A 26,409-nucleotide genomic window follows, 5' to 3' on the forward strand; every position below is an offset into this window, starting at 1 on the left:
TCCTGTTCCTTCCCCAGCTTATCACAGCTCCACATAGCACAGCCCCTACCTCGGGAGCGTGAGCTCCGGTTACTTCCTAATATCTTGTTCCTACCCCATCTTGCCACAACTTTCACGTGGAAGTAGCCAATATCAGACAATCCCTCACAAGATTCAATTTGTTCGTCAGAATAAATTACAGAATTAAAGTGAATTTCTGAGCAGGAAAATAAGTAGAGAGAATTTCATGAAATGAAATCATCAGACCCATCTATCATCATGTCAGTTTGTGCTTTCATGTTTAAAATAGCTTTACCTCTGATTTTTATACATCTAGTTAAGAAAGAGAGACACCCTAAATGCTGTGTATATATCTATGTCTGGTGATAAGTATAGTCATTTATCCTTTCTAGAACTGATCTTGGTTGAATACTAGTTAAAATTACATTAAGGAGCTTCTCTTATAGATCCAGGGATTAAGGGCAAAATAAAAGATAATAAGGTAGATTATATAGCTCAGGGACTCCCTGAGTCTGGATAACTGAGTTGGTAGGGCATCACACTCAATCTGAGAGTCCAGGGTTTGTGTCCCTGTTTGAGTTTGGGTTCTCTTTGGGTAGATAGTGTGGGGAAATGGAAGGAATACTGATATTAATTAAAATCCTATTTCCACCACCATCTGTGGGACTTTTGGCAAGTCACTGCTTCTCTGGGCCTTAATTTCCTCATCTGTAAAATGAAGAGGTTGAATTAGATAAGCCCAAGATATGCTTCGACTTTAAAAGTCTTAATCTTATAAAATAAGATTCATTAGGTTAATGGGAATGATCTGGAAACAAATGTTTACAAAGTATAAAGGTTTAGGAAAGATAAGAGGCCTTGTAGAATAAATGGCTGGATGTTTTTAATTATCTAAACTAAATAATCTATAAATATTATTGTTTTGTTTATCAATTCATTAGCTTTTTAAATTTTTTAGTTAACTGCATAATAGTTTATTATGATATACCTTTATTATTTTTTTATCATTTCAAATGTTGATTTAAATGAATTTATATTAGAACACTGAAATGCAATAGTACATCAATTCACAGTAAAAAACAGGTTGCACTTACAATTTCAAATGTGTAATTCTATTATGTGTATATATATTAAAAAATCCTTGTTTTTAGTTTAGCTGCATAATTATATTTCCAACTAACTTATAAATCATTTTTTTTATCTTCAGGAGTCATTGGAGCAGGACACTACTGTACCCAACGGAATTTCTCAGAAGAAGTGGGAGATACTGTGGTTAAGTTGGTGCCACTGACTCGTAGGTTATGGCAGATGACCAAGATGAAAATGCTGCCTACCCCTGCCAAATTCCATTATGTATTTAACCTTCGAGATCTTTCCAGGATCTGGCAGGGAATGTTGAATACTACTTCTGAAGTTATCATGGAAATGGATGTAAGTGCTACGTAAATCACAGAGATTCAGCCGATGGATTATGCCATAGTACCATTTGTAAAGAGTTTTACTTGGCAATTTTGTTCTTTCTGGAATAATGAAAATATATTGCATGAAAATTTAGGATGCATTTTATTGAGTAACAAAAGAAGGAAAAACCAATACTATTCTGAGATTTAAAAAAGAGATACATCAACTTGATTTACATAATATTAAGGTAGTAATTTGTAAATGAAAAAGTATGTAGTTAAATGCTTGACATTCTTTAACATAGTAGATATAATTGTTTAGTCTTATAAAAAGAAATCATTACTCATTTTATTCTTTTAAAATATTATTGATAATTCTCTTTTAAAGCAATTATTATTTCTCAATGAACCTCTTTTAATAGAATGCTCCCTTGTAAGGAAATATAATTAAGCAAAACATATGGGTTTATTGATATCATACAGCATATACCTTATTCCACACCTGGTATCTACCACTTGCTTATTGAGAAGAGTAATATATGATTCATCTTCATTCCTCTGGAACTATGACAATAGACCACAGATTTAGAGCTGGACGGAAACTCCATGGTTGTATAGTTCAACTCCTTATTTTATAAATAAGAGAAGTCCAGAGAATGGGTAGTGACTTAATGAAAGTTACATTGGTAGTAAGTACTAATCCAGCTGTGTACTGCTATGAAGTACCTGAATTTCATGAAATAGAATAATAGACTTAGAGGTGAAAAGTAACTCAGAAATATAGTTCAAGACTTTCATCTTATAAGTGAGGAAATTGAAACTCAAAGATTAAGTGACTTGTTCAAGGTGACACATAAAAAATGGCCATTGAAATTCAAACCCAGATGAGCTGATTCTACATTCAACACCCTTTCCACTGTATTGCACTGCTTCCATAGGGAGTAACCGCCATTTAAAAAAAAAGTGAAAAATGAACTCCGCAAACCAAAGAAACAGCCAAATCTACACATTTTTAAGAGAAATATATTCATCTTTCCAGGATTACAGCATCATAGACATTGTATTGATTCAAGTTCTGACATCTTTCATTATTGTTTTTCTTTACATTATTATAGTTATTGTGAATATTGTTCTTCTGGTTCTTTACTTCATTTTGTATTAGGTCACATCAATCTTTTCAAATCTGCCTGAATTATTTATATTTACAATTTCTTACGGTGTAATAGTATTGCATTGCCTTACTATGCCACAGTTTATTCATTTATTCTCCAATCAATGAATACTCATTTTTTTTGCTATTAGAAAAAAAAATTGCTACTATAAATAGTTTTGTTTGTGAGACTTTTCTTTCTGTCTTTGACCACATTGCAGTCAGTATAGGCTGAGCAATGGTATTACTGGGTCAAAGGATATGAACAATATACCTACTTTTATATATACATCCACTTAATTTTCCTAGTATACTCCATTTGACATTCTCACTTAAGAATGAAAAGAACCTTCAGATAAACAAGGAATATTATTTTTTTTTTAAAAATAAAATTTACCATACTATGGGAGGAAATCTAATGCTTGATTAATTCTTAAATAGTTTATATTTGGCTTGAGAATTTGCATTTTTACCTAGGTTTGAATTATGAGAGTGTCCAATATTCCCAAAATTCACTTCAAGCTCATTGCCATCTGGATTTGGGAAGATCTGGGTGGGTTTATTTTTTTCATTCTACCATCTAATCAATTCCTTCTCATTATACATGCAAGACTCTCAGCCTAATGGTAGAATTACCCTCTTTTAGACTTTATTTGACTCAAATTAAGTGGTTGAGTAACTGAATTTTAAAGGTATTTATGCACACAGAGTAGACAGAAAAGACTGAGATGTCAACAAAGCTCTAATCACATTAGTTGTTAGGAGTAGCTAGATGGTACCATGAATCAAACATTGGACCTGGAGTCAGGAAGACCGGAGTTAAAATCTTCCTTATACTCTTATTACCTATTTGACCCTGGGCAAGTCACTTAACTGCTCTCTGCCACAGTTTCCTCATCTGTAAAATGATAATAATAGCACCCACCTCCCCCTGTGGTCATTGTGGGGATGAAATGAAATAATATTTGTAAAGTACTTTTGCAGGTCTTAAAGTGCTATATAAATGATAGCTCATCAAGTACTTAGGCAAAGAAGGAGTTATTTGTCCTTTGCAAGGATGTGCAAGGAAATAAATTTAAAACAGCATTTGCCAAGGAAAATTTGCCTAAGCACAGAATGTTGACTTTCACTATATTAGAAGTAAGTTATCTTAATTTTGATTTTCCCTTAACAAAATTGCTGTAATATTTTTTAAATTCTGGAATATAGCTTTCAAATATTATTTATTTTAATTTATTTTTTATAATTAATTTATCTATTTTTAGTTTTCAGCATTCACTTCCATAAGATTTTGAGTTTAAAATTTCCTCCCCCTCACACTCCTTCTCCCCCCCCCCCCAAGAGGGCATGCAATCTGATATAGGCTCTACTTATACATTCATGTTTAGCATATTTTTCCCATTAGTCATGATGTAAAAGAAAAAATAGAACTAATGGGAGGAACTACAAGAATGAAGCAATAACACAAAACAACAAAGGAAAAGGAGAGCAAATAGTGTGCTTCCATTTGCATTCAGATTCCATAGTTCTTTCTCTAGATGTGGATAGCAATTTCCTTCATGAGTCTTTTGGACTTGTCTTAGATTCTTGCATTGCTGTGAAGACCCTAGTCTGTCAAAGTCAGTCATCCCACAATGTGGCTGTTACTGTGTACAATGTTCCCCTGGTTCTGCTCATTTCATTGTGCATCAGTTTCATGTAAGTCATCACAAAAAGAGTTGCCATAAATATCTTTGTACATGTGGGTCTTTTTCCCATTTTTATGATCTCTTTGGGCTACAGACCCAAAAGTGGTACTGCTAGGTCAAAGGGTATGCACAATTTTGTAGAAGGGATAAATCTTGATCAAATATTATTTATTTTAAAATAATTTTCTCTTATCCATTACTAAAGATAAAAGAGTTTCAACTGATTTTTTTTGTGAGAATACTACTATTGAGAGGCACCTACTATAGTTTCAAGCCCTGCTTCTCACAGCTATGTGACCCTGGATAAATCACTTATTCCCTCAATTTTCAACAGAATTCCCTGTGACTATAAGTTGTTGAGAAGGTGTGGAACTTTGCTGGCAGAGGAAATTCATCAGTGGGATCTCTCCTTACCAGTGAAATCCCAGTTCAAATCCCTTTCCCTAGTATTCCCATTATTGTATAATTTTGCTTTTATCTAAATTTTGAACATATATTTTTGATATCATGTTCATATTCTGGCTACATCATCATATTTAATCAATTTTTCAGATTGTTAAAAAAAACACAACCTACCAATCAAACAAAATCTCAATAAAGTTTGCCAGTTGATATGAATAATTACTCTACCCTAACCTATCGTCTCTTTGATGTAGCTAGATGATTCAGTGGATAGAGGACCAGGCCAGGAGTCAGGAAGAATCATCTTCTTGAGTTCATGCCTGGCCTCAGACAGTGATGCTGGGCAAGTCACTTAATCCTGTTTACCTTAGTTTCTTCATTTATAAAATGAAAGGGAGAAGGAAATGGCAAACCACTCCAGCATATTTGCCAAGAAAATCCCAAATGGGGACACAAAGTGTCAGACATGACTGAGAAATGACTGACCAACAGTATAGTCTCTTTATGCCTTAATTTATTTGAGTTGGATGACTATATTGACAAAATAAGCCAAGTTATTTTCATAGTATCCACTAAAATCTTTTGAAGGAACATGGGATAGTAGAAAAAATGCTAGTTTTAGAGTAAAAGGACATGGATGTGTATTCTGCCTCTCTTGCTTTCTACCCTTGTAACCTTAGGGAACAACTTCTCTGAAGCTCTCTTCATCCCTAACTACCCTGTGTTATTTGGTTTATATTTATTTTGCATATGCTTATATAGTGAGATAGTGTGGAAGAGTGGATAGATCCAAGCCTCTTCAAGCCAAGAAGACTTCCAGTTCTACCTATGATGCATACTGGCCTTATAACTCTGGGCAAACTACTTAATGTCAATGTCTTAAAACTGTAAATTGTAGGAAGACCTGCTTTTGTAGAAGCAGAAGGAGTTTCCTTACCTAGGAGTTCCCAAATACCAGTGAAATTGCAGTTCTTGTCCCTATTCCTGTCTATGTACTTATGTTTGAAATGCTATTTCCCCTAATAGGATTTAAACTCCTTTAGAGTAGGGATTTTAAATATTTTTGTCTTTTTATTCTTAAGCACGTAGCACAGTGTCTGGGCTGTCGTAGGTGTTTATGGTTTCATAGACCTCGAGCTAGAAGGGACCTTAGTGGCCATAGCTCTTCAATCTAAACTTCCCATTTTAGAGATGAGGAAACTGAGGCCCAGAGATGTTAAGTAACTTGCCCAATGTCATATAGGTTGTAAGCATAAGAAGCCTTGTAGAGCCAGTGTTCTTTTCATTTAACTACATTGCCTTCCTTTTACAATGTTGCTTAATAAATTCTTGGTGATTGATTGATTGACTCTCACTCATCTCAGAATTCCATTTGGTTTCTCATGCTGACTCTTTGATCACTAATGAGTCATGTAATAGTATGTCCCAGAATTTTCCAAGGAGTTGTTAGTGTGTGTCTTGTAGATTTTACTCTCTTCCTTCTTCACCTCTCTCCCAAATTGTCAATATTTTGTTTTCTTCAGGGTTGCAGAACTTGCTCCAATTCTCTAAGATCATTCAAACCTCAAGGACAATTGCTCTACAGTCTCATTCAATAGTTCCTTCAGTAATTTGGGTTATAGTTCACTTGGCCTAGTGACTTGAGCTTAGCAAAAACAGGTAGATGCTTTCTCACTGCTTTCTCTACTAATTTGGAGTGTACTTCTTTGTATTAGTCATTCTTGTTTTCTCTTTTTCCAGCCTAAATTTTATTCTCCTTGGCAGAGAAAATAGAAACAAAGTAAGAATTAAACATCTTTGACTTCTCTCTATCATCTGTATTATCATCCAATACAGCAGTTCAATGCCTTAAAAAAGGCCTCTTCTACAAAAAACAACACCCCTTTTTGGTTGTTTTTAATGGTATTTATCCAGGCTCAGCTCATTTTAAAGATCACACTCCTGACTTTTGTCTTCCAGGCTCTGACTTGCTTTTTAAAAAAAAATATAATTTTACTTTTCCAATTACATGTAAGATAGTTCTCAACATTTTTAATAAGGTTTTGAGTTCTAAATTTTTCTCCCTCTCTCCCTCCACTCCTTCCCTGAGATGGCAAATGATCTGATATAGATTATACATGTACAATCATTTTAAATATATTTCCACATTAGTCTGACTTACTTTTGTATTAATTTTCCATGACTTGCCTCTCTTTTGTCTTTTATACTTGTTCATTAAAAGAAAACTATGTTTGTTGATAAGTTTCCTGAGTATCCATATAGACTTTTGAAATAGAATCCTCTTCTCTTCCTCATTGGAATTGCTTCTCTTTGTACTTACCGATTTTTGTTTTTAAGATCTTCCTAACCTTCCCTCTTGGACTGACTTTTCCTATGGAATTTCAGGACATAAATTTCTACCTATCTTTTCTCTGAACTTATAGAAATCTGTTCTTCCCAAATTTAGGATTTTTTAAGCTATGCCTGGATTTTTTTCTCCTTAATAGTCATGAATCTAAGACAAAGTGGTCATTTCCTTCTGTAGTTCCTATCCATTTTTTTAGCAATCAGTTCCTTCCACTACAGTTCCTCTTAATTCTTTAAACTTTTGAAGTATGAGGTTATCATTAAATTTAGGCAAAGAATAATTAATTGCTTTACTTTGATCCAAGAGAAAACTCCAACAGTTATCCATATAATTCAAGTCACCACTATTATCTTATGCCTTAGAGCCCATTTTAATGTATTTACCAAAATTTTTATATATTCCCATTTTTCTTTGTTCAGGTGGGATGTAGTATCCTTCACTCTTTGAAGGCAATATTGTATTTGTTTCTACTTCTTGCTGATATTTATCTTTGTTTTCCACTCTACTTTTCCTTAGGTTTTTTTTTTTATTTCTTCATTTAATGGATCTTCTTAATATACAAATGTGTTACTTCATCATTCCTTTTATCTACAAATTTTATTTATAATTCAGGACCATATTCCAACCTTGGATCTAATACTATTATGTCTTTGTGATAACTATGAGATCACTTTTTTTCCTTATGTTGGGCTGCTTTTAACCTTTATTTTATTGATTTATTTGTAGCCTTCAAAAGTGGGTTTTCTTGCTAATTCTCATTTCAGATTCTTTTCTCTTGCAAGTATTTAATGTCTTTACTAATATTCTAATCTCATATACTCCCTGCTCAAGTCTTCTGTTCTTCAGTTTGAACATCATCAGTTTCTTTAATTCACTCTCTGTGACACACCTTCCCCTTCTCTGGCCATCCCAGTTGCCTTTGTCTTCATTTGCTCTAGCTTGCCTATGTCTTGTCTTAAATAGAGCACCCAGAATTGAACATAATATATCCAACATATTAGCTACCCTATATCTAAGGTGATGGCTATTTCTCCTTGCTTTGTGTCATCTGTAAACATAAATAAAAGACAAACTTTCCATATGGAAAAGGAAATAGTTTCATTATTTTCCTGCTGTTTGAGTTTAAGTGAACTCACTTTGATTGAACAGCTTTTTTTCAAAGAAATAAAGAATTAAGAGACTGAGAATGAACTTCAGTTTCTTTTAAAAATCAAATGTTAAACTCATTTTATTAAAATATCTCTGGCTCTTTATTTTGTGTTAATATATTTTTCTATAGTTCGATTTGAAGTAGATTTCAATTCAAGTCTTCCAAGCAGAAAGAAATTTAAATTCTAAGCATGAACTTCAAATTATTATTAAAAATAAAATATCAAAGGTTATTTCAGGCAGAAAAAAGATCCTTGGCTCTTTGCTTTATGCATTTGATAAATAATAGGCAAGTTACCCTGACTTGCCTATAGCTACATGTTCAGAGAGTAAAGAGATTAAGAAAGAAAAAATGGGTTTCAAATGCCATGTCCAAATATAATTGAAAATATACTAACAAGTCATTAATCTGGATTCTTTCCATATTTAAATTGTACTTTCAACAGGTATTGATTAAGTTGTGGAAGCATGAATGTAAACGGGTTATTGCTGATCGGTTCACGGTATCAGAGGATGTGAACTGGTTTGATTCAACTTTAGCAAACTTGGTGGAGGAGAAGTTTGGTGAAGAAAAGAAGCTCTTGGTGGATTGTGGAGTTGATTTTTACTTTGTTGATTTCTTAAGGGATCCACCTGAAGCTACAGGTAATTCTAAAAATTCTAGGCAAATAATGAAAAAACTCCCCCCCAAAAAAAATTGTTGAAGAAGGGGGATATATGTCAGCAGTTTCCATTTATATGTAATAAATATTATGAAGGTATTTCAAAGATAAGTTGTGAATAGCACCCTTATTAATTTCAGTAAATTTTGAGTAGTACAGGTGGGAGTGAAAATTATGCAATAGGAAATTAGGAATTTGTTAGTGTGGAAGGTAAGCATTGGGGCAGTGCTTAAATAATTGAAATGAGGAACAAATATAAAGGGAAGACTACAATTATAGGACAAAGGAGAGAATGATTATAAGTAGGAGGAGAGTGTTGAAGTAGAAGTTGTTGTGCAAGTAATTCCAGGATGGTGTGGTTGAATGGTTTTTCTAAACAGATATTTTGTATTTTCCTTGTGGAAAAAGTAATGAGGTAATTGTTTTTCTCTTGTTTGATTTTAAATGGGTTTATTTTGCCTCCTCCAGGCAGAAGCAATTCAAGATACACCGACTGAACTTCAATTTATTTTTTTCAATTAGAAAGAAAATATAGCTTGTTATACATGCCATTTATGTCTTTAGAATGGGTGGAGATGACAGGCAGTCTTTAGCTGATGTGGCAATATTATGTGTGGTTATTGAAAATTTTTGAATTACAATTTTTAAAAGTAGGTTTAATATGCAGCATAAGCATTTGGAGATATCCTCCCACAAAAAGAAGCTGACAAGTTTTATTTGAAATTAGGTCAGGAGAAAAGAAAGTTTTATAAAGGTAAAGGCGTTTTGTGAGACAGAATACTTGTATTTAATTCCAACCAAAAAAATTAACCAATAATTTAATAAGGAGAAAACTTAACATGATATCCATTATACTTACTTCCAAATACACAGCCCCTTCTTATTTTAAGGAATGTTATTTCTTGTTTTATTTTTATTTTTATTTTTTATTTTAGGCAGTTGGGGTTAAGCGACTTGCCCAGGGTCACACAGCTAGTAGGTATCAAGTGTTTGGTCTGAGGCTGGGTTTGAACTCAGGTCCTCCTGACTTCAGGGCCAGTGTTCTATCCACTGCACCACTTACCTTCCCCTAGAAAGTGGTTTTTTTGTTTTTTAAATGGGACGATGGGGGTAAGTGACTTGCCCAGGGTCACACAACTAGTGTGTGTTATGTGTCTGAAGCCGGATTTGAACTCGGGTCCTCCTGACTTCAAGGCTGGAGCTCTATCCACTATACCACCTAGCTGCCCCTAAGGAATGCTATTTCTTCTTTGTGACAATGCTGGATTTTAATATTTATGAACCATTAAACAACCTAACAACATGAAGACTATTATAAAGGGCTCCATAAATGAGTCTTTTTTTTTAACATTTAAAAGAAAGATTGGAAAAAACATTTCTCTTGCTAAAATAACACCTTTTTTACCTTCACCATATGAAAGTTATTATATTGTTATATATGAGTAGGGTCTATTGAAAGGTGGTGAAATTTTGTCTTTTTAAATGATAGAAATTTTAAGATGTTCAGAAAGCCATTCACTGTGGTAGCTCCCAGTGAATTTCCATGTCCTTAAATGGCTTATTCAATACAATTATAGTAATTTTTCCTCTTAGAAATTAGGTTTCACTAATTTTTTATATAAGCATTTGATGTTAAATATTTAAAAAAATTTATAATGTGTACTGGAGAATTATTTAATCATAAAATATGCTGATTGAGTTGGATGGGAGAAAGAAACAAAATTGTGTTTTTTGCTTATCAATATTAAAATTGTTTTTTTTTAATTAGGTGAAGACTCAGAAGAAACTAATGTTGACATGCCCAAAATTTATGAGCCGATTGAATCTTTTAATCACCTGAGAGATCGCTTAAATATGTTTCTACAAATATACAATGAAAGCATCCGTGGAGTTGGCATGGACATGGTGTTTTTTGCAGATGCCATGATTCATTTAGTTAAGGTACCCAGTGTATTGCTAATAGTGCCTTGTGTAAGTGACAGAGAGTTGGCTCCTCGCCAGAATATATGTTCTCTCTTTAATTTTCATCTCTTAGGAGAAAAATTCAATTCAAAAATAAGCTCAAGGGTATATTCCAATTTAATTTTTAAACTTGATTTGACATATTGCGCCTATAGATTTGAAATAATAACATACACTTCATATGTGTGAGGTATTAATTGTAGTCAGCATTGCTATACTGCTTCTAGCTCGATGTTTTTGTTATATAGAATGAAGATGATTGGCATTTGAGTTCAAAGCTTAGTCAAAAAGACTTCTTATTGAACTATGGAGTCTGAATGCAGATGGAAGCATACTATTTGCTCTCCTTTCCTTTGTTGTTTTGTTTTATTGCTTTACTTTTATAGTTCCTCCCATTAGTTCTAATTGTTCTTTACATCATGACTAATGAGAAAATATGCTTAATATGAATATATAAGTAGAACTTAGATTGCATACCATCTTGGGGGGGGAGAGGAATGGGAAGGGGAGAAAATTTAAAACTCAAAATATTATGGAAGTGAATGTTGAAAACTAAAAATAAATTATCAAGAAAAAAATACTTCGTATTATGATGTTCTGAAAAACCATGCATAATGTACCTGAAGACAAACAAATTTAAACTCAATGAAAATTCTATTACATGTGTAATTTTCTTTCCTATAATCAAATGTTTCTTTTTGGTATTCATTTTTAGGACAGGCAAGTCTCCATCATCTGGGAACACATAACTCATATTATTGTTTCTTTATCATTCCACTTATCCACAGGGCAAAAAAAAAAAGTATGACTTTAACTTTATTATCTTTTTGGATCCTCTCCCTCTGTTGACTTTTATTTTTCTTATATTTGGCACCCTAGAAGGCACTCTTTTGAAAGGCTTCATATTTCAACTCAAGCTTAAAAAATTTATCAAGTCTTTATGGGTAACTACCATGGACAAGATTCTGTTCCAGGTGTGATGGAAAATATGAAGATGAATATTTTCCCTGTCTTTAAGGAACTTATGTAGAAGAGATAAGCTATGTACAGAAATATGATATGAGGGAAAATATACTAACTGTTAAAAATGAGGTACAAGGAAAATGCTATGAGAGTAAAGCAAAGAAAGTAATTATTTCTAGTTAGAAGACCTCAGGATTTCCTGTCCTCTCTCACCCATTTTCTCCTCCCTTCTTCATGTCTTCCATTTCTTACATCATTGTCATTATCCCTGGTATCCCTTCTCATCTGTCTCCCAGAGAGCCATCTCATATAGCAAATTGTATTGTTTAAAGAGGGAAAACAATTTGGCACAACTATTCAATACACTGAAAAAGTCCAAAAATAAATACATGTAACACCTTTCAACCTTCTACCTTCCCAAAGGGTTAGGTTGGGAATATCCTCTCAAATCTCTCTATTTGAGTCTTACTTGATTTTTATAATTTTGTTAGAGACTAAACTTTTTCAACAATGTACTTTCTTCAACTGTTGAAACCCTTGCCTGTTTATTTTGCTGTTCTGCACCATTTCAGCAACCCCTTAACATCTGTCCATTCAATTTCTGTTGCCAAGCTGATAAATACTGCTGAAAAAAGTCACAGTTGGTTCATTACAAACATAGAGTCTCTAACCTGAATGGATTCATGGCACAATGGAGTTTATTCATCTCTGATTAATGTCATATTACATTCCACATATCAACTGGTTAAAAACTTCTCTCTTCTTTCATCCCCAATTCAACTTCTAATTCTTTCTCCATTAGCAGATTATCTTGCCTTTTGCTTCCCTAAAAAAGATTGAGGTCATCCATTGTGAGCTCCCTCAGATCCTGTCTTTTATGTCTCAAATTAAATTAAATTCAACAAATAGTTATTACATCATAATTGAACTGGTTAATTGAGAGTGAAGACTGAAGGGTGAAAAATGAGACCAAAGGAGGGTTTATTACTTGGGAAATAAGAAGGGATAGATAGTTTGGAGGCCATAGTGAGAGTGAAAAGTTGGTTTAGGAGTAGTAAGTCAGAGGGAGAGATAGAAGAAAAGGGGATTATGATCAGATAAGCTATTATCAATGTTCAAAATCATATGAGATAGTTTTGGTGAAATCTAAAACTGCAGTTGGCTATTATAGAGTTTTTTTCACTCCTTGTCTGAATTTAGGCTTGTTACTTAATTTTTCCAGGCCTGTTGTTTTATCATTTGTCAATTAATTGGATTGGATTAGATGATCACTAAGGTTAGATATCATTCCCAGTGTGAAAAAGGAGTAAATATGCTCTAGTCTGAAGAAGAGTATGATACATAAGGACTCCTGTATTCCATTTTCATAGCGAGATTATCGTTTTTCAGAGTGCTTTGAATTCTGAGAATGTCAGACACCTGTATTTAGTTAAAAGTACAAGGAAAAAATTCAAGTCAAACCTAGGTGTACTCCAATGGGAAGATTATCAATGACAGGTGAACTTTCACCACATCTTGCTCAGAACTAGGTCTTCACATCACTTTCTGAACATTTTTAAAACATGCTCACTGCACTCTAGCCATCTTCTTTAACTTTCTATCCTCCTCCTATACAAATCATGGATTTTAACCTTGAAATGACCCTGAGCTCTGATATATGATCTTTTTCCTTATCTTGCTTGAATGCAGCCCTCCATGTAGCTCAGTGAGGTAGTGGAGAGAGTGCTGAGCCTGGATTCAGGAAGACCTGAATTCAAATCTGGTCTCAGACACTTAGTTGCTGTATGAGCCTGGTTAAAAAAAAAAATAATCTTCTGCCTCAGTTTCCTCAGTTGTAAAAATGGGATTATAACCTCCCAGGGTTGTGAAAATCAAATAAGATAATATCTTTTGGCACATATTAAGTATTTTATACATGTTTATTTCCTTCCACTTATGTCATATCCTGGCCATTTCTATACATTTGACCTCACCAATTTTAGATCCTTTTTGTGTGTTTTCATCCCCAATAACAACATAAATTCCTTGATAGCAGGAGCTATCTTTATTTTTTGTATTTATATCTTCAGTTCTTAGCACACTCTTTGGCACATAGTAAGTATTTAATATATGCTTTTAGTATTTGTTTATTTATATGGATAAATGAGAGCTGATTATAAGTAGTTCAGTTAAGATCAGAAATCTCCCTACATTTAGTCAATAAAGGAAAAGGAAAGAATGTTGTTCTCTAAATAGTTATCATATATTCACGGTGTGGAAGGTGACTTTCAGATTTTCAGTGGCTTCCTTGGGAACAGAAATAGGTAACTCAAATTTCCGTAAGAGCAGAAATTTCTCCATGAATTTTCCATCTTAGGCAGGGAGTTTTTGTGGGGCTGAATCTTTGAGTCATATTTGTGGAAATCCTCTAAATTAGCCTATTGGGCATATTTCTTGAGGCAAATGACAGCCTCTAAGTAGCAGTTCTGATTGTTTGGGGGAACTGAAAAATAGATCGACACATATGCCTATGGAATAGGACAATTGATTACATGATTTTTCATTGACAATCAGTGATTGAAGGTAGTATGACTAGAGATCTAAATCAGGAGATCTGTTTTTACTTTTAAAATTTTCTCTCCACTGAGCCTCTCTAGTGTCACTTTCTCTGTACATAAGACCAAAACCCTAGACATGGGGGGCTTTGCATTAAGAATATCTGTGACACATCTATAAGAAGTGACAGAAACAGTAAGTAACACAGAAGGGCAGCATTTTGTGGATGCACTTGAGGTAACAGGAAAAAACTCAGGCCTAAGAGTGGCTCCAAAGGCCTACTTCATGCCCCAAATATATGTCAGATATCTTTAGTTACAAGTTAGTTGTTTAACTAAAAACTCTACCTTATTGATTAGCATTTAAAATTTGAAAGAAATATCAGTTTACATTATTCTCAAGTGAAACATTAATATTGAGTTGTTAAAGATATCTGCCTCATGAACCCTATTTAACAAGGAAAATAGTCTTTTGAGAGGCTTGGTTGACATATTTTGTAAACAGCATCTTTAATTTTAAAAGTTCAAGATGATTTAAAAATTGACTTAAAAGCCTTCTAAAGTAATTATTTTATAATTTTGTGAAAATTTTTGAAAAAATTGTTGTGTCTGATGAATTGTGTTTCTAACTAGAGATACAATAATAGTATTTATTTTGAAAAAATTTGCACACTGCTGGGAGACATAACACGCATTTCTAAGATTTGTAGTTCATCATTGTGAATACTTCTTCAAATAATGAAGATACCAACTTTTTTTATACTTTAATAGAGTATCTTTTAAAGTTTTTATACTAAACAAAACAAAATCATTATCTAGCACCTGATCTTTCTACAGATTTAACTTCATTTCTCTTCAAACAACAAGTAGCCAGCCCATTATGGGACATATTTTAAGAGATTTTCATCTTGGTAAGATAATCTAGAATTTGAATTTTCCTGGTGTAATTTTTATAAAAATTCAGTTACCTTTATAATGAGATAAACAGATAAGTGAAAATAAAGCATTTTGAGAGGGGAAATAGAAACCAATAACTAAAAGGGATGAGGGAAGGCTTCATAGAGTTGAGCCTTGAAATAAAGATCCTCTGAAATGAAGAGATGAGGAGAAAATACAAGAATGAGGAGAAGGGATGATAAGACAATCCATGTGTATTGTAGTGGGAATGTTAAGTTCAAGGTCTGACTGTAAGTCTTGTTTTTTGGAATGTAGATTGTGTAAATTGGAGTAATGTAAAAAAATCCTAGAAATGTGACTTGGAGCCAGATTGTTGAGAGCGGGACATGCAAGGCTGAGGTGTATTCATATGGTGCTTAAATGACATTTTAGGTGTTAGACTCATTGATCTTGCCTATTACTTGTCAGAAAATGCTTTCTAAAAGGATGGTTTTGTGGAATTCAGTGGCCTAGATGAATAAAAAGAGAGATAACCCACATACAAAATTTACTTATTTGAAGCCAAATTTGAGGACATGTTTAACAGGCTTTTGGTCTCATGCTTGTTAATTAATGGATGGCTTAATAAATGGAATGGATTACTACATTGTCTTAGAAATCCTAAATCAATAATAACCAAGGAATCAATGAAAAAATAACAAAAAGAATATTTTAAAAATTATGTATTTTACTATCCCAAACAAGGTTTTTATTTTAAGAGTGATGCAAACAATAAAGTGTGTATTTATATAAAAGGCATATGAAAAATTAATTGATACTTTACTTAGCAAGGAATTTATCTACTTTTAGTTAATACTCATAAAGACATGTCTCTAAAGCAAGAAGAGTTTTGCTTGACTTGAGATTTGCATTTGAAGAGTATAATGGAAAACAAAGAAAGATCTCTTTAATGAAACAAAATAAGCAAGCATAGGGAGTTTTATCTTTCTCTGTCTATTCATCTATGTACCACATATTTATCTATTCCCCCTTTGTCTCTATCTATCCCTCTCTCTGTCTCTGTGTCTCTGTCTCTCTCTGTACCTCTGTTTCTGTGTCTGTGTCTGTCTTTGTGTCTCAATCTCTGTCTCTCTCTTTTCCCACCTAGGTTTGGAGATAGTGAATGATTTGCTCTTGTATTACTTTGAGTAAGGAGATGGAAAGAGCAGCCCTTTACCACAAATAAAATTACATTTATGCACATAGCAACCATTGTTGATTTTTCCAAAGTTAGGATGAGGCAGATATACTCATTAACAAATATCACAACATGATCATTGGTTTTTAATATAGAAAAGTGATCTCCAACATTCAACTAGATGTTCTTCTGGTAATTGTCTTGGAGGGTCAAAGGACATCTTCCTTTGAGTATTATCAACCACTTCTTTATATTCTTGTCTTAGAGAAAAATGAAAAAGGTCAGATGCTTTTCACTGCTTCTTTTAAGAAAGTGAATAAAGAGCTGTTCTGGAATAAAAAAAGATGGGGAGAACAGTTTCATAGAAAATCCAAAATTCTGCAGCTAGAAGAAATGTAGATTAATTGAGGAGTCTTAGCTTTAGAACTCCTGATCTATTTTTGTGACCTTGAAGAGAGGATCAACTTTTCTACAGAACTGGGGATTTTAGGCCATATGTAACAAGGTATACAGGTCTTGTTTTAGAGCTTCATACATCAGGACGTCTTGCGTCAATTAGTTAGATCAGTAGACAAGAGCAGAGGTTAGAAAAGGGTAAATCCGCACGTTTCAAGAGATAATAAGGAACTCTTAAAGAATCTTTGAACAAGGGGGTTATATAATTAAATGTGGATTTTAGGAAATTTATTTTAGCATTCATGTAGAAAACAAGTATAATGTTAATTTGTGACTGTCAATTTGGGGCCACAGGGATCTATTTTTTCATTTGAGTTTGATACCACAGATGGAGAATGAATTGGAGTGAGCAGACACTTCAGCAGCGAATCAAATTTGTAGGTGATTGCTATAGTTAAATGAGATGTAGGGTGGTAATTATATAAGGTCCGAGGTCATAAATTGGGTGGTGGTTACATAACTGGAAGAAGAGAATTTTTTCAAATAACTTTTTTAATTTTCATTACTTTAAGCTTGATAAACATAAGCAAATATGATCATTTCCACATACAAAAATATCAGAGAAAGACAATTGTGTGAATGTGTATTTAGTAACATTGTACAAAATCACAAAACTTTATACTTGTTGGTCTAGTGATATCACTGTTAGATGTTAACTCAAAAAATTAAAATGAAAAAGAGAAAGGATCCATATTTACAAAAATATTTGTAACAGCTTTTTTTTATTATAGCAAATACTAGAAACTAAGATGATATCTATCAGTTAGAGAATGGCCTTAGTGCTTGTCACATCTGAAAATGTCCATAATCTTTAACACATCTCCTCAATTGCAGGAACCTTGTGGAAAACCTGTCATATTCGGTGAACCAAATTTTATGGTGTATTATCAGAACAGCTTGTATCTACATTTTCTTTGAAATTTGATTAATTTCTTTTCAGTTTTGAGAGCATCCTTGAAAACCTGTTGGCACTCTTCTTATGTCTAACTGAATGACAAAAAGGTAGAGAGGGAAAAATAAAATAGAACATTTTAGGTCTTGGTCTGTTTCTCTTCATGCCAAGGATTTAATGTTTCACTTTCTTCTCTTGTGCAGATCACAAATAGTTCAAAACTTTGTAGGTAATTTGTGGCCCCTCTTGGAGGAGTCACAGTCCAATTAATATCAGTTTCTCAACTAAGTGACCAGGACCTCCGAGTGGCATGGCACAAGGTTCTCTTAGTACCTCTGCAGACCAATGAATGATAGGGGGGGATCCTGACCTTGTCATCCCTCCTGAGGGAATAAAACACTTCTTGCATACTTCTTCTGTGAGTCTACTATCTGCATTATCACAGAAGCCTAGAATCACACAGTTAGAAGTAACCTCAAAAGTTATCTACTCTTATTTCTGCCTGAACAAGAATCCTTTATACAATATTTCTGACAAACGGCTGTCCTTTCTTTGCTTGAAAAGCTCTATTAATTGAGGATTTCTTATCTCCTAAGGGATTCCATTATGATTTTTGGAAAATTCAAGTTAGGAAGCTTTTTGTTATATCAAGCCAAATTCTACCTAATCCAACTTTTGCTCATTTTTCCTAGTTATACTTAAAGGGATCAAGAAAAAACAACTCTAATTCCTCTTTTATACAATAGCCTTTCAAATAGGTTAAACATTATCATTTCCTTGAATTGATTTTCTTTGAATATTCCTTTTTATCCTCTCATCACCCATGTTTCCCTCTTTTGAATAGCAATAGTTTGTCAATGTTATTTCTACTATGGCCATACTAATGACTACAAAAGGACTATTGTCTCCTCTGTTTTGTATACTATATTTCTCTTAGTTGAGCTCAAGATTGCATTAACTTTATTAGCTGTCATGTCACACTACTAATTCATATTGACTTTCAATACAGTAAACACACACACACACACACATATATGTGCTCATATTTTCTGACTCATCCTTTTATGTGGACTAACTCCATACTCATTTCAAGGGCAGAGGGTCATGTGTTCCTTTAATAGAATAGTTCCAAATAGAAACTCTGAATCCATTTTCTTTCCAAAGAAACACTGAGGGTGGTATAGTATAGTTAAAGTACATTATAACTAAATAAGCATTTAAAATTTTTGCCAGACTGTAAAATCTATGAAGGCAGAGAATATGTCTATTTATAGATTAATTTATCTGTTCACAGGAATATAATATTTTAATCAAATTGATATGAATTTGGAACCAACCCTAATGATAATATATATTTTTTCAAAGGGAAAATGAGTTGAGTTCCATGTACTGATTCATATACAAATTTTGGAGGATAATGTATTCAGAATTTGGGGATGGGCTTTATTCATATAATTCAAATAACATTTATGCTTTCCTCATCTTGTGCTTCAGATTTCTCGTGTCCTTCGTACTCCCCATGGAAATGCCCTTCTTGTGGGTGTAGGTGGTTCAGGAAAGCAAAGTCTGACTCGACTGGCATCATTCATTGCTGGTTATGATTCCTTCCAGATCACCTTAACAAGGTTTGTTTGCTTGTGTCTTATTTAATGAATCTGAAGTAGATTTTTATAAAAAGACTCACAGCTAAAACCTGAGTTGGAGATAGCTGTGTCAGTTCATGAAAAAATACAGTGATATATTAGCCAGAAATTAATATAATTTAAGAAATTGGTCTTAGTCTGTGGTGTATAATAATCTTAGAAAATATAATTTAAGAAATTGGTCTTGGATCTATAACAATCCCCAATTCTTTGTATATTGGGTATCTCCTAGTACATGTTCAATATAAAAAAATTATAAAGATTAATGTTTGATGAGAAAGGAAAATAAAGAAAGATAGTGCATTGGTGCTTGGGGAGCAGAGAGAGAGGAAATTAGCAGGTATGAGTTAGAAAAGTCAAAGAAGAAGTTAGGATTCACTGTTCTAGGTGCTAGAGATAAAACACAAATAAAAGAAAACATACACCAAAAGAACAATGAAAAATCTTCCCTTGCGAAGATTACCTTATCTTGGAGGGATATAGAATGTTAAAAAGCAAGTAAATACAAGATAGATATATACAAAGTAGTACAAAATTATTGGGGGGGGGGAGAGAGAGAGAGAGAGAGAGAGAGGAGAGAGAGAGAGAAGCAGAGAGAGACAGAGACATAGACAGAGACACAGAGACAGAGAGACACAAAGAGAGACATCTGGAAAGATCACAGAAGGCTTTGAGTGAGAGAAGACACTTGCACTTAAAGGATATTAGGGATTTTTACCAGCTGTAGATAAAGGGGGTATAAATTTTTGCCATGGGCAAAGGCACTGAAAAGGAGATGGAATGTTTTGTGTGGGGAACACCTAGCAGGCTAGTTTGACTAGAATGGATAGTGAGTAAAGGGAAGTAAGATTAAACAAGAGTAAATTCCCAGCCAATGATTCTGTATTTTATCCTAGAAGCAATAGTGAGCCTGTAAAGATTTTTGAGGGGGTTGAAAAAGTTAGCTCTGTGTTTTAAGTAGGTTTAGTTTCTCGCCTATGTATTAGATAGACTGGAGAGGAGGGACTCTGGAGTTAAGTTGATCAAGAGGCTATTTCAATAATCCAGGGCAAGAGGGGGATGAAGGCTTGAACAAGGGTAGCTGAGAAGCTTAGACATGCCAGATGTCTGTGAGTGATACTTGAGGAAGCTTTCTCTTTATCATGATCAAGCAAAAAAAAAATAGTCATTTTCAGGGTAGCTACCTGAAATTTGACTTCAACCCTAGGGTTGTTCCTGAAAAACCATTCAGACAACATGTTAATCCCTCACTCACTGGGAAAAGTGAATGAAATAGCTTTACCTGGCCTGGGAGGTAGAAGTAGAGTGAAACTAAGTAAAACACACCTCAAGTGGGTGGATTAACTACACAGCATGACTTATTATTTTTTTTTTACTTACATTTAGCCTTTTTAATTTGGTATAGTGGAAAGAGCACTAGCCTTGGAGCCAGAATACCGGAGTTCAAGAACTCACTGTCTAAATGATCTTGGGCAAGTTACTTAAACTCTGTTTTCTGATCTGTAGAATAAGGATAATAATGACATTGGTTCAATATTTCATAGGTATAATGAGACATAAAGTTATACTTCTTTTTCAAGTATTGCAGACTTTCCTCAGAGACATGGACTACTCTGTAATTTAGGCTTACCTATGGTAGTGGTGGGGGAATCTCATTGATATTTTCTCATTATTTGAATTTATTAAAAGATTTTGATTTTGACACCAGAATAAGTATTGATTGGGTACAACCCTGTAACTTCTTGCCAAAAGATGTCCTGCTATAATATGTTGTTGACTTGGTAACTTCATGGTTGACTTAGCAAGAGAAACAAAGAGAAGGTCTTTGTATGGGAGTTAGAGGAAGAAGTGTGAGTGTGATTTATTAAATGCTAAGCACTAAATTACAAAATATTTATTTAGTATAATTTATTTAATTATTTAATAATAAACATTAACTTTTGAAAGTTAATACTCTCATCTCATATGTTGTGAAACTGTTTCACTGCATATTTGAACCATTGATGAGGTATGTAAATTTAAAATGGGAGCAACTAGACTCGATTATTTTAATTTAATTTGTAAAATGTCTACCATAAAACCAGGTTTAGATGGGTGCTTAGCAAATATTATTCTGCTTTGATTTCTAGAAGTCAATTACCATCAGATGTTTTCTGAAAGACACATATACACAATCAAATCTGTTCTTAGTTGTGATAAGTTTATATCTAACTCTGGGTTAACATTTTAGCCTTCTATGATTGGTAAGAAATTATTTTTGTTAGTTTTGGTGCTTCCTAAAGTAAAAAAGTTTGTTTTAATAGTAAAACCAACCTTGTTAGTGAGTTCGAAAAATTACTATCCCCAAAATAAGTATTCTGATACCCTCCTGATGACTAAGAAATACTCATCAATTTTTTAAAAATTCTTATTTGATTTGTATAAACCATAAATTTTGACTGGTCAGGATCACCAGCCCAATAATTTTCCTTAATCATTGTCTAATTATAAATTGTTTGTCTCTCACTCCTCATCTCCCATGCACCCTGCCACATATGTAAGGAAGGAAAGTTTAAATATGTGTCTTCCATGTCATGATTCCAAAGGCTTTGTGTTTGAATTACAATGGGTAGGTTTAATCATACTTACCATGATATATAAAATTAGATGAAAATAGGAGTCAAAGCTAAAGAGATGTATGATATTCAAACCTTAACAAACTATTGTGCCATACACACAGAATGAAAGAATAGGAACTGGTAATGTTTAAAGCTATCAATACTGAACAGGGTGAGGGAAAAGATAGCACCAATTTGAAAAGAAAAAAGGGGGTAAAGGAGAAATAAAGATTTCCATGTGTACACAATGTTAATGATATGGGCTAGAAAGTAGAAATATTTCTTTATGTTCATTTGGAATGGAAGACCTTCTTGGTAAAATTTTTTTTAAATCTTAAAAGAGCATACAATGTTGAATGACGGTAGATATAGTAGATGTACTTCTCCAAGTTCTTAGAAAAGAAAATGAGCAGCTGGTTTCAGAAATTATCTCAGTAATCCTCAAAACATAGAAGTGACCCAGGACATTTCAAGTAAAGCCTTCCTTCTGGTTGGGGATTCTAAGTGGTGAGCCTTTTTCCTTGACATTAGATAAAAAGGGTGAGGCAGTCATTCTTTATATCTTGTGGTGAGGTTTTTGTCAATGACATTCTCATGTTATTATTTTAGATCTTATAGTACATCAAACCTGATGGATGACCTGAAGCTTTTATATAGGACAGCAGGTCAGCAAGGCAAAGGAATCAGCTTTGTTTTCACTGACAATGAGATTAAAGATGAGTCGTTTTTGGAATATATGAATAATGTTTTATCATCTGGTGAGGTAGGAGTGGATTTGTTTTTCATCTTTTTGTGTCCTATTCCTTTATAGTTTTTCATGTTTTGTTCTATCAGAGTAATGGTGTGGCTAAGAGTTCAGTGGTAGGTGTTGATAAAAGGTTGTGCTCGTTGAAGAATAACTCCCAAATGAATTATGGAAATGAACACTTGAAAATTGATATACTGAGAGTAAGAAATGTAAAACAATATAAGAAACTTGTATATTTTATAATGTGTTACAGAATTATTCACATATTACAGAATGGCTGCATATATCATATTGAGATCTTTAGAATGTTAAAAAGTGGGTTTGAGAACAGAAATGAAGTGTTAACATCTGGTCATTGATCAGGATATATTATATTTTGCATATAATTATTTTTAAAACTGTATCATGTTTTGCAATATTTCTGCCCTAACACTGGAGTTCTATGCCTTGTTTGCTTTTTAAGGTCTCTAACCTATTTGCTCGTGATGAAATTGATGAAATTAATAGTGATCTTATGTCAGTCATGAAAAAAGAATACCCCAGACGACCTCCAACTAATGAGAATTTGTACGACTACTTCATGAGCAGGGTCCGACAGAACCTCCATATTGTACTTTGCTTTTCTCCAGTTGGCGAAAAATTCCGAAATCGAGCTTTGAAGTTCCCTGCACTTATCTCAGGATGTACCACAGATTGGTTTAGTCGATGGCCTAAAGATGCTCTGGTTGCTGGTAAATACGTAATTCTGTATTAGTGTTCTGGGTCTACAGTATTCCCTAAATTTTTGACCATGGTATTTGCTAACACTAACTGATAGTCAAAAGGAAAGACATGGTTGGCTATGGAGCTTGTCTTCTATTACACTGATGTCTGTTTTCTCCCCTTTTCAGAAAGGAACTAAGTATGAGAAAGAAGTGTGGAATCTAGTTTAAATTATAAATTTTTAAAATGTATCAAACATTTTCGAACAAATGAACAGTACAGAATTCTTCATAAATAAATACTCCAACAATGAAAAACAAGGAAGAAATGCTTATAAATCCTTATATACTTTTCTAAGTCTTTATTTTATTATTCATTTGAAATATGAGGTTTAACTATATACCATTAAAAAGGAGCATTTTATATTTAGCCTGCATTGTGCAAATTAAAATCCATTTAGATAAAATAAGATTATCACAATTAGTTAATGAGGGAAGACCAGCAAAGTCCAGAGTAATTAATATACACAGTATTTCCTAATTATGATACAGATTCATCTGAAAAAATGACATTGTTAGAAATAGTTGACCAACAATTTCAGCTGTTAAATAAAAGTAGCATACTAGTAAGTTAATTCAGTTTGAGTAGAAATGGTCTCTCTTTCCTGATTTCTTAATTTATTTTTAATAGAATCATCATTATTCAAGTCACCAGAAGCCACCTTTGATTTCTTCATCCTTTATTTCAATCAGTCTTATTGATTTTTTTTTTTACTTTATTGCATCCCTCAGATTTGTACTTTGATTACTATAATCCCAAATACTACCAGGCACTTCAGGTGTTCTCATCAGTTAATGTTTAGATTACTTTGATAGTCTTTAAATTAATGTCATTATCCCCAGTCTTTTCTTACTTTAGTTCATCCCACTTTTAGGGGCCCAAGGACTCTGGAGTCAGGTATCTTCTCAGAAGGTCTTCATAAGATGTCACAGACATGCAGAAAGTAGATGAGTTTGAGACTCATTTTATCACTAATTCCTCTGGGACCTATATAACCTGGGTCACCATCCTATTTCCTTCTACATCCCACAATAGGCAAGATTAATGGTACTTCAATGACTATTTTCCCTAGGGAACCCAAACAGACATGACATCTCCTTCTTCCTGCCCTTCCTATCTTCTTGACATGAGGAAGTGATTCATAGAATAATGGGGAAATTACTCTCAAAGAAGAGATTCTGGGATCCCTGAGGGGGTGTGACACTGATTTCTGATGCTACCAATTTTCCCAATACCCTTAGTTGTATCAGTGTGCATTCCCCAACCCTTGTCCTGTTCTATCATAATGATACAGATATGAAAAGGGTCTGTTTGCCCTTCCCCTCCCTGCCCATGGCCCAGCTCTACTAGTAAAACTGAGGGCACACTGCAGGTGTTATTCAATAAATATACAACTTAGTTCTTAGGTTCCAAGTCCCTTCTGAAGGCTCCTTATAATTTCATTGATGTGTGGCAAGATGTACCAAGGTGGTCTTTATAATAACTTATTCTCTGCTTCAAGCGTATATTTTAAAGGTGGTATATAAACTTTTTGTTTCATGGGATGATGACCTAGTACTGAAAGGGAGCTTAGAGGTTATTTAGTCTTACTGATGCAGAACTTATTTACTTGAAGTGACTATTATACCCTAAGTGCAAGGTCAGGATTGAGGTATTTGGAGGAAGTATTGCATACATTTCCATAAGTGCAGTCTTAGTTAGAATATGCTGATTATGACTCAGGTCATTTTATCTTGTCACACCAATAGGGAGTGACTTTGAGAACATTTTGCATGAGACTCTCTTGATTGGTGGAAGGAAACCTAGGTTATACATTTATGAAGCCTTTCTTGTGATTCAAGTAATTCTTCTAAAAGCCAATAATAATTTTTCATGGTCTAAATGTGCTGGCATGCATATACATTGCCTTGCTTTATAGAAGTTTAGAAATTAATATTATACTTTCACAATTCTTTTAACATATGTTTTAAAACAATATTTCTTTAAACAAATGAGTTTTAAAAACTCATCCAGATACATTATTAGAGATACAATGATTTTCTCGGTTGTCATATACTAGGTGTGTTTCTAAAGGTTTTTGTTACTATTTAAAAAATTTCAATCCAGGCAATATCAAGTGACTGGTGATTTCTCTTTTCTAATTACTTCATTCTTGTTTCATATTCCTTTCTGTACTTCTGTGCTCCCCAAATCACTACTAAATAAATTAACCTCAGTTAAATTCGGCTACCTCTCTGAAAGAATAGTAGTCATTAACATTCTTCTAGCTGTGATATTCATTTACTATTTTAAAATGTCCCTTTTCTATCTTTCCTCATCCAAAAATAGTTTGAAACAAATTCAGTGGAAGCTGCATCTATAATTAAGTCTCCCCTTTGATGAATTGATTCTCATTTTAGTTTATAGAACAGTTTGGTTCTTCCATCTAAATACCACTGCTTATCTCAAAGCTTACAAATAATTATCTAAGAGAAAGAGAAATGATGGAATATACAACAACCATTTAGAAAAATATCACCACCATAGATGTATAAGCATCTTCCCAGTTTAAAAAAGAAATATGTATTATTTATAGAGCACAATGCACACCATTTTCCTAACTCAATCCAACATGGTTGAATAATAATGTGAATATTGTACATATGACTTTCTTAGAGGTCACATTTATTTCTATTGGATTTCCATAAGCAGTTAAGAGGTAAACAGTCACTTTTAAACCCTAACTTGAACTTCCTAAAAATCAAAACAAGCTCTTTTCAATGGAGGCTGCTTAACCTCATAGTTTATTTTCTTGTGTGGCCCAATGGTAGTCCAGTTGATTACATTTCAAGGTACAACATATTGTTTCTATTTTCCAACAAACTGCTGAGGGATACTCCATTACATAGATATGATGACTACTATCATAATTCTTGTATTATAGTAATGCCTACTGGTAACTATACCAAGCACGTACAGTCTCCTCTTAGTACATCTTTCA

General features: G+C 33.5%; 1 protein-coding gene across 1 annotated transcript in view; it reads left to right on the forward strand.

The window, feature by feature from the left end:
* Positions 1 to 26,409, forward strand: part of DNAH5 (dynein axonemal heavy chain 5) — a 294,914-nt gene that overhangs the window by 162,358 nt on the left and 106,147 nt on the right. The window contains exons 49-54 of the mRNA XM_027869069.1: positions 1,208 to 1,431; positions 8,583 to 8,781; positions 10,567 to 10,739; positions 19,174 to 19,304; positions 22,529 to 22,682; positions 23,131 to 23,398. Coding sequence (XP_027724870.1) covers positions 1,208 to 1,431; positions 8,583 to 8,781; positions 10,567 to 10,739; positions 19,174 to 19,304; positions 22,529 to 22,682; positions 23,131 to 23,398 — 1,149 coding nt within the window. The remainder of the gene's footprint in view (positions 1 to 1,207; positions 1,432 to 8,582; positions 8,782 to 10,566; positions 10,740 to 19,173; positions 19,305 to 22,528; positions 22,683 to 23,130; positions 23,399 to 26,409) is intronic.

Source organism: Vombatus ursinus, unplaced genomic scaffold (genome assembly GCF_900497805.2).
Source record: "Vombatus ursinus unplaced genomic scaffold, bare-nosed wombat genome assembly UNPS02014791.1, whole genome shotgun sequence".
Lineage (NCBI taxonomy): Eukaryota > Metazoa > Chordata > Mammalia > Diprotodontia > Vombatidae > Vombatus > Vombatus ursinus.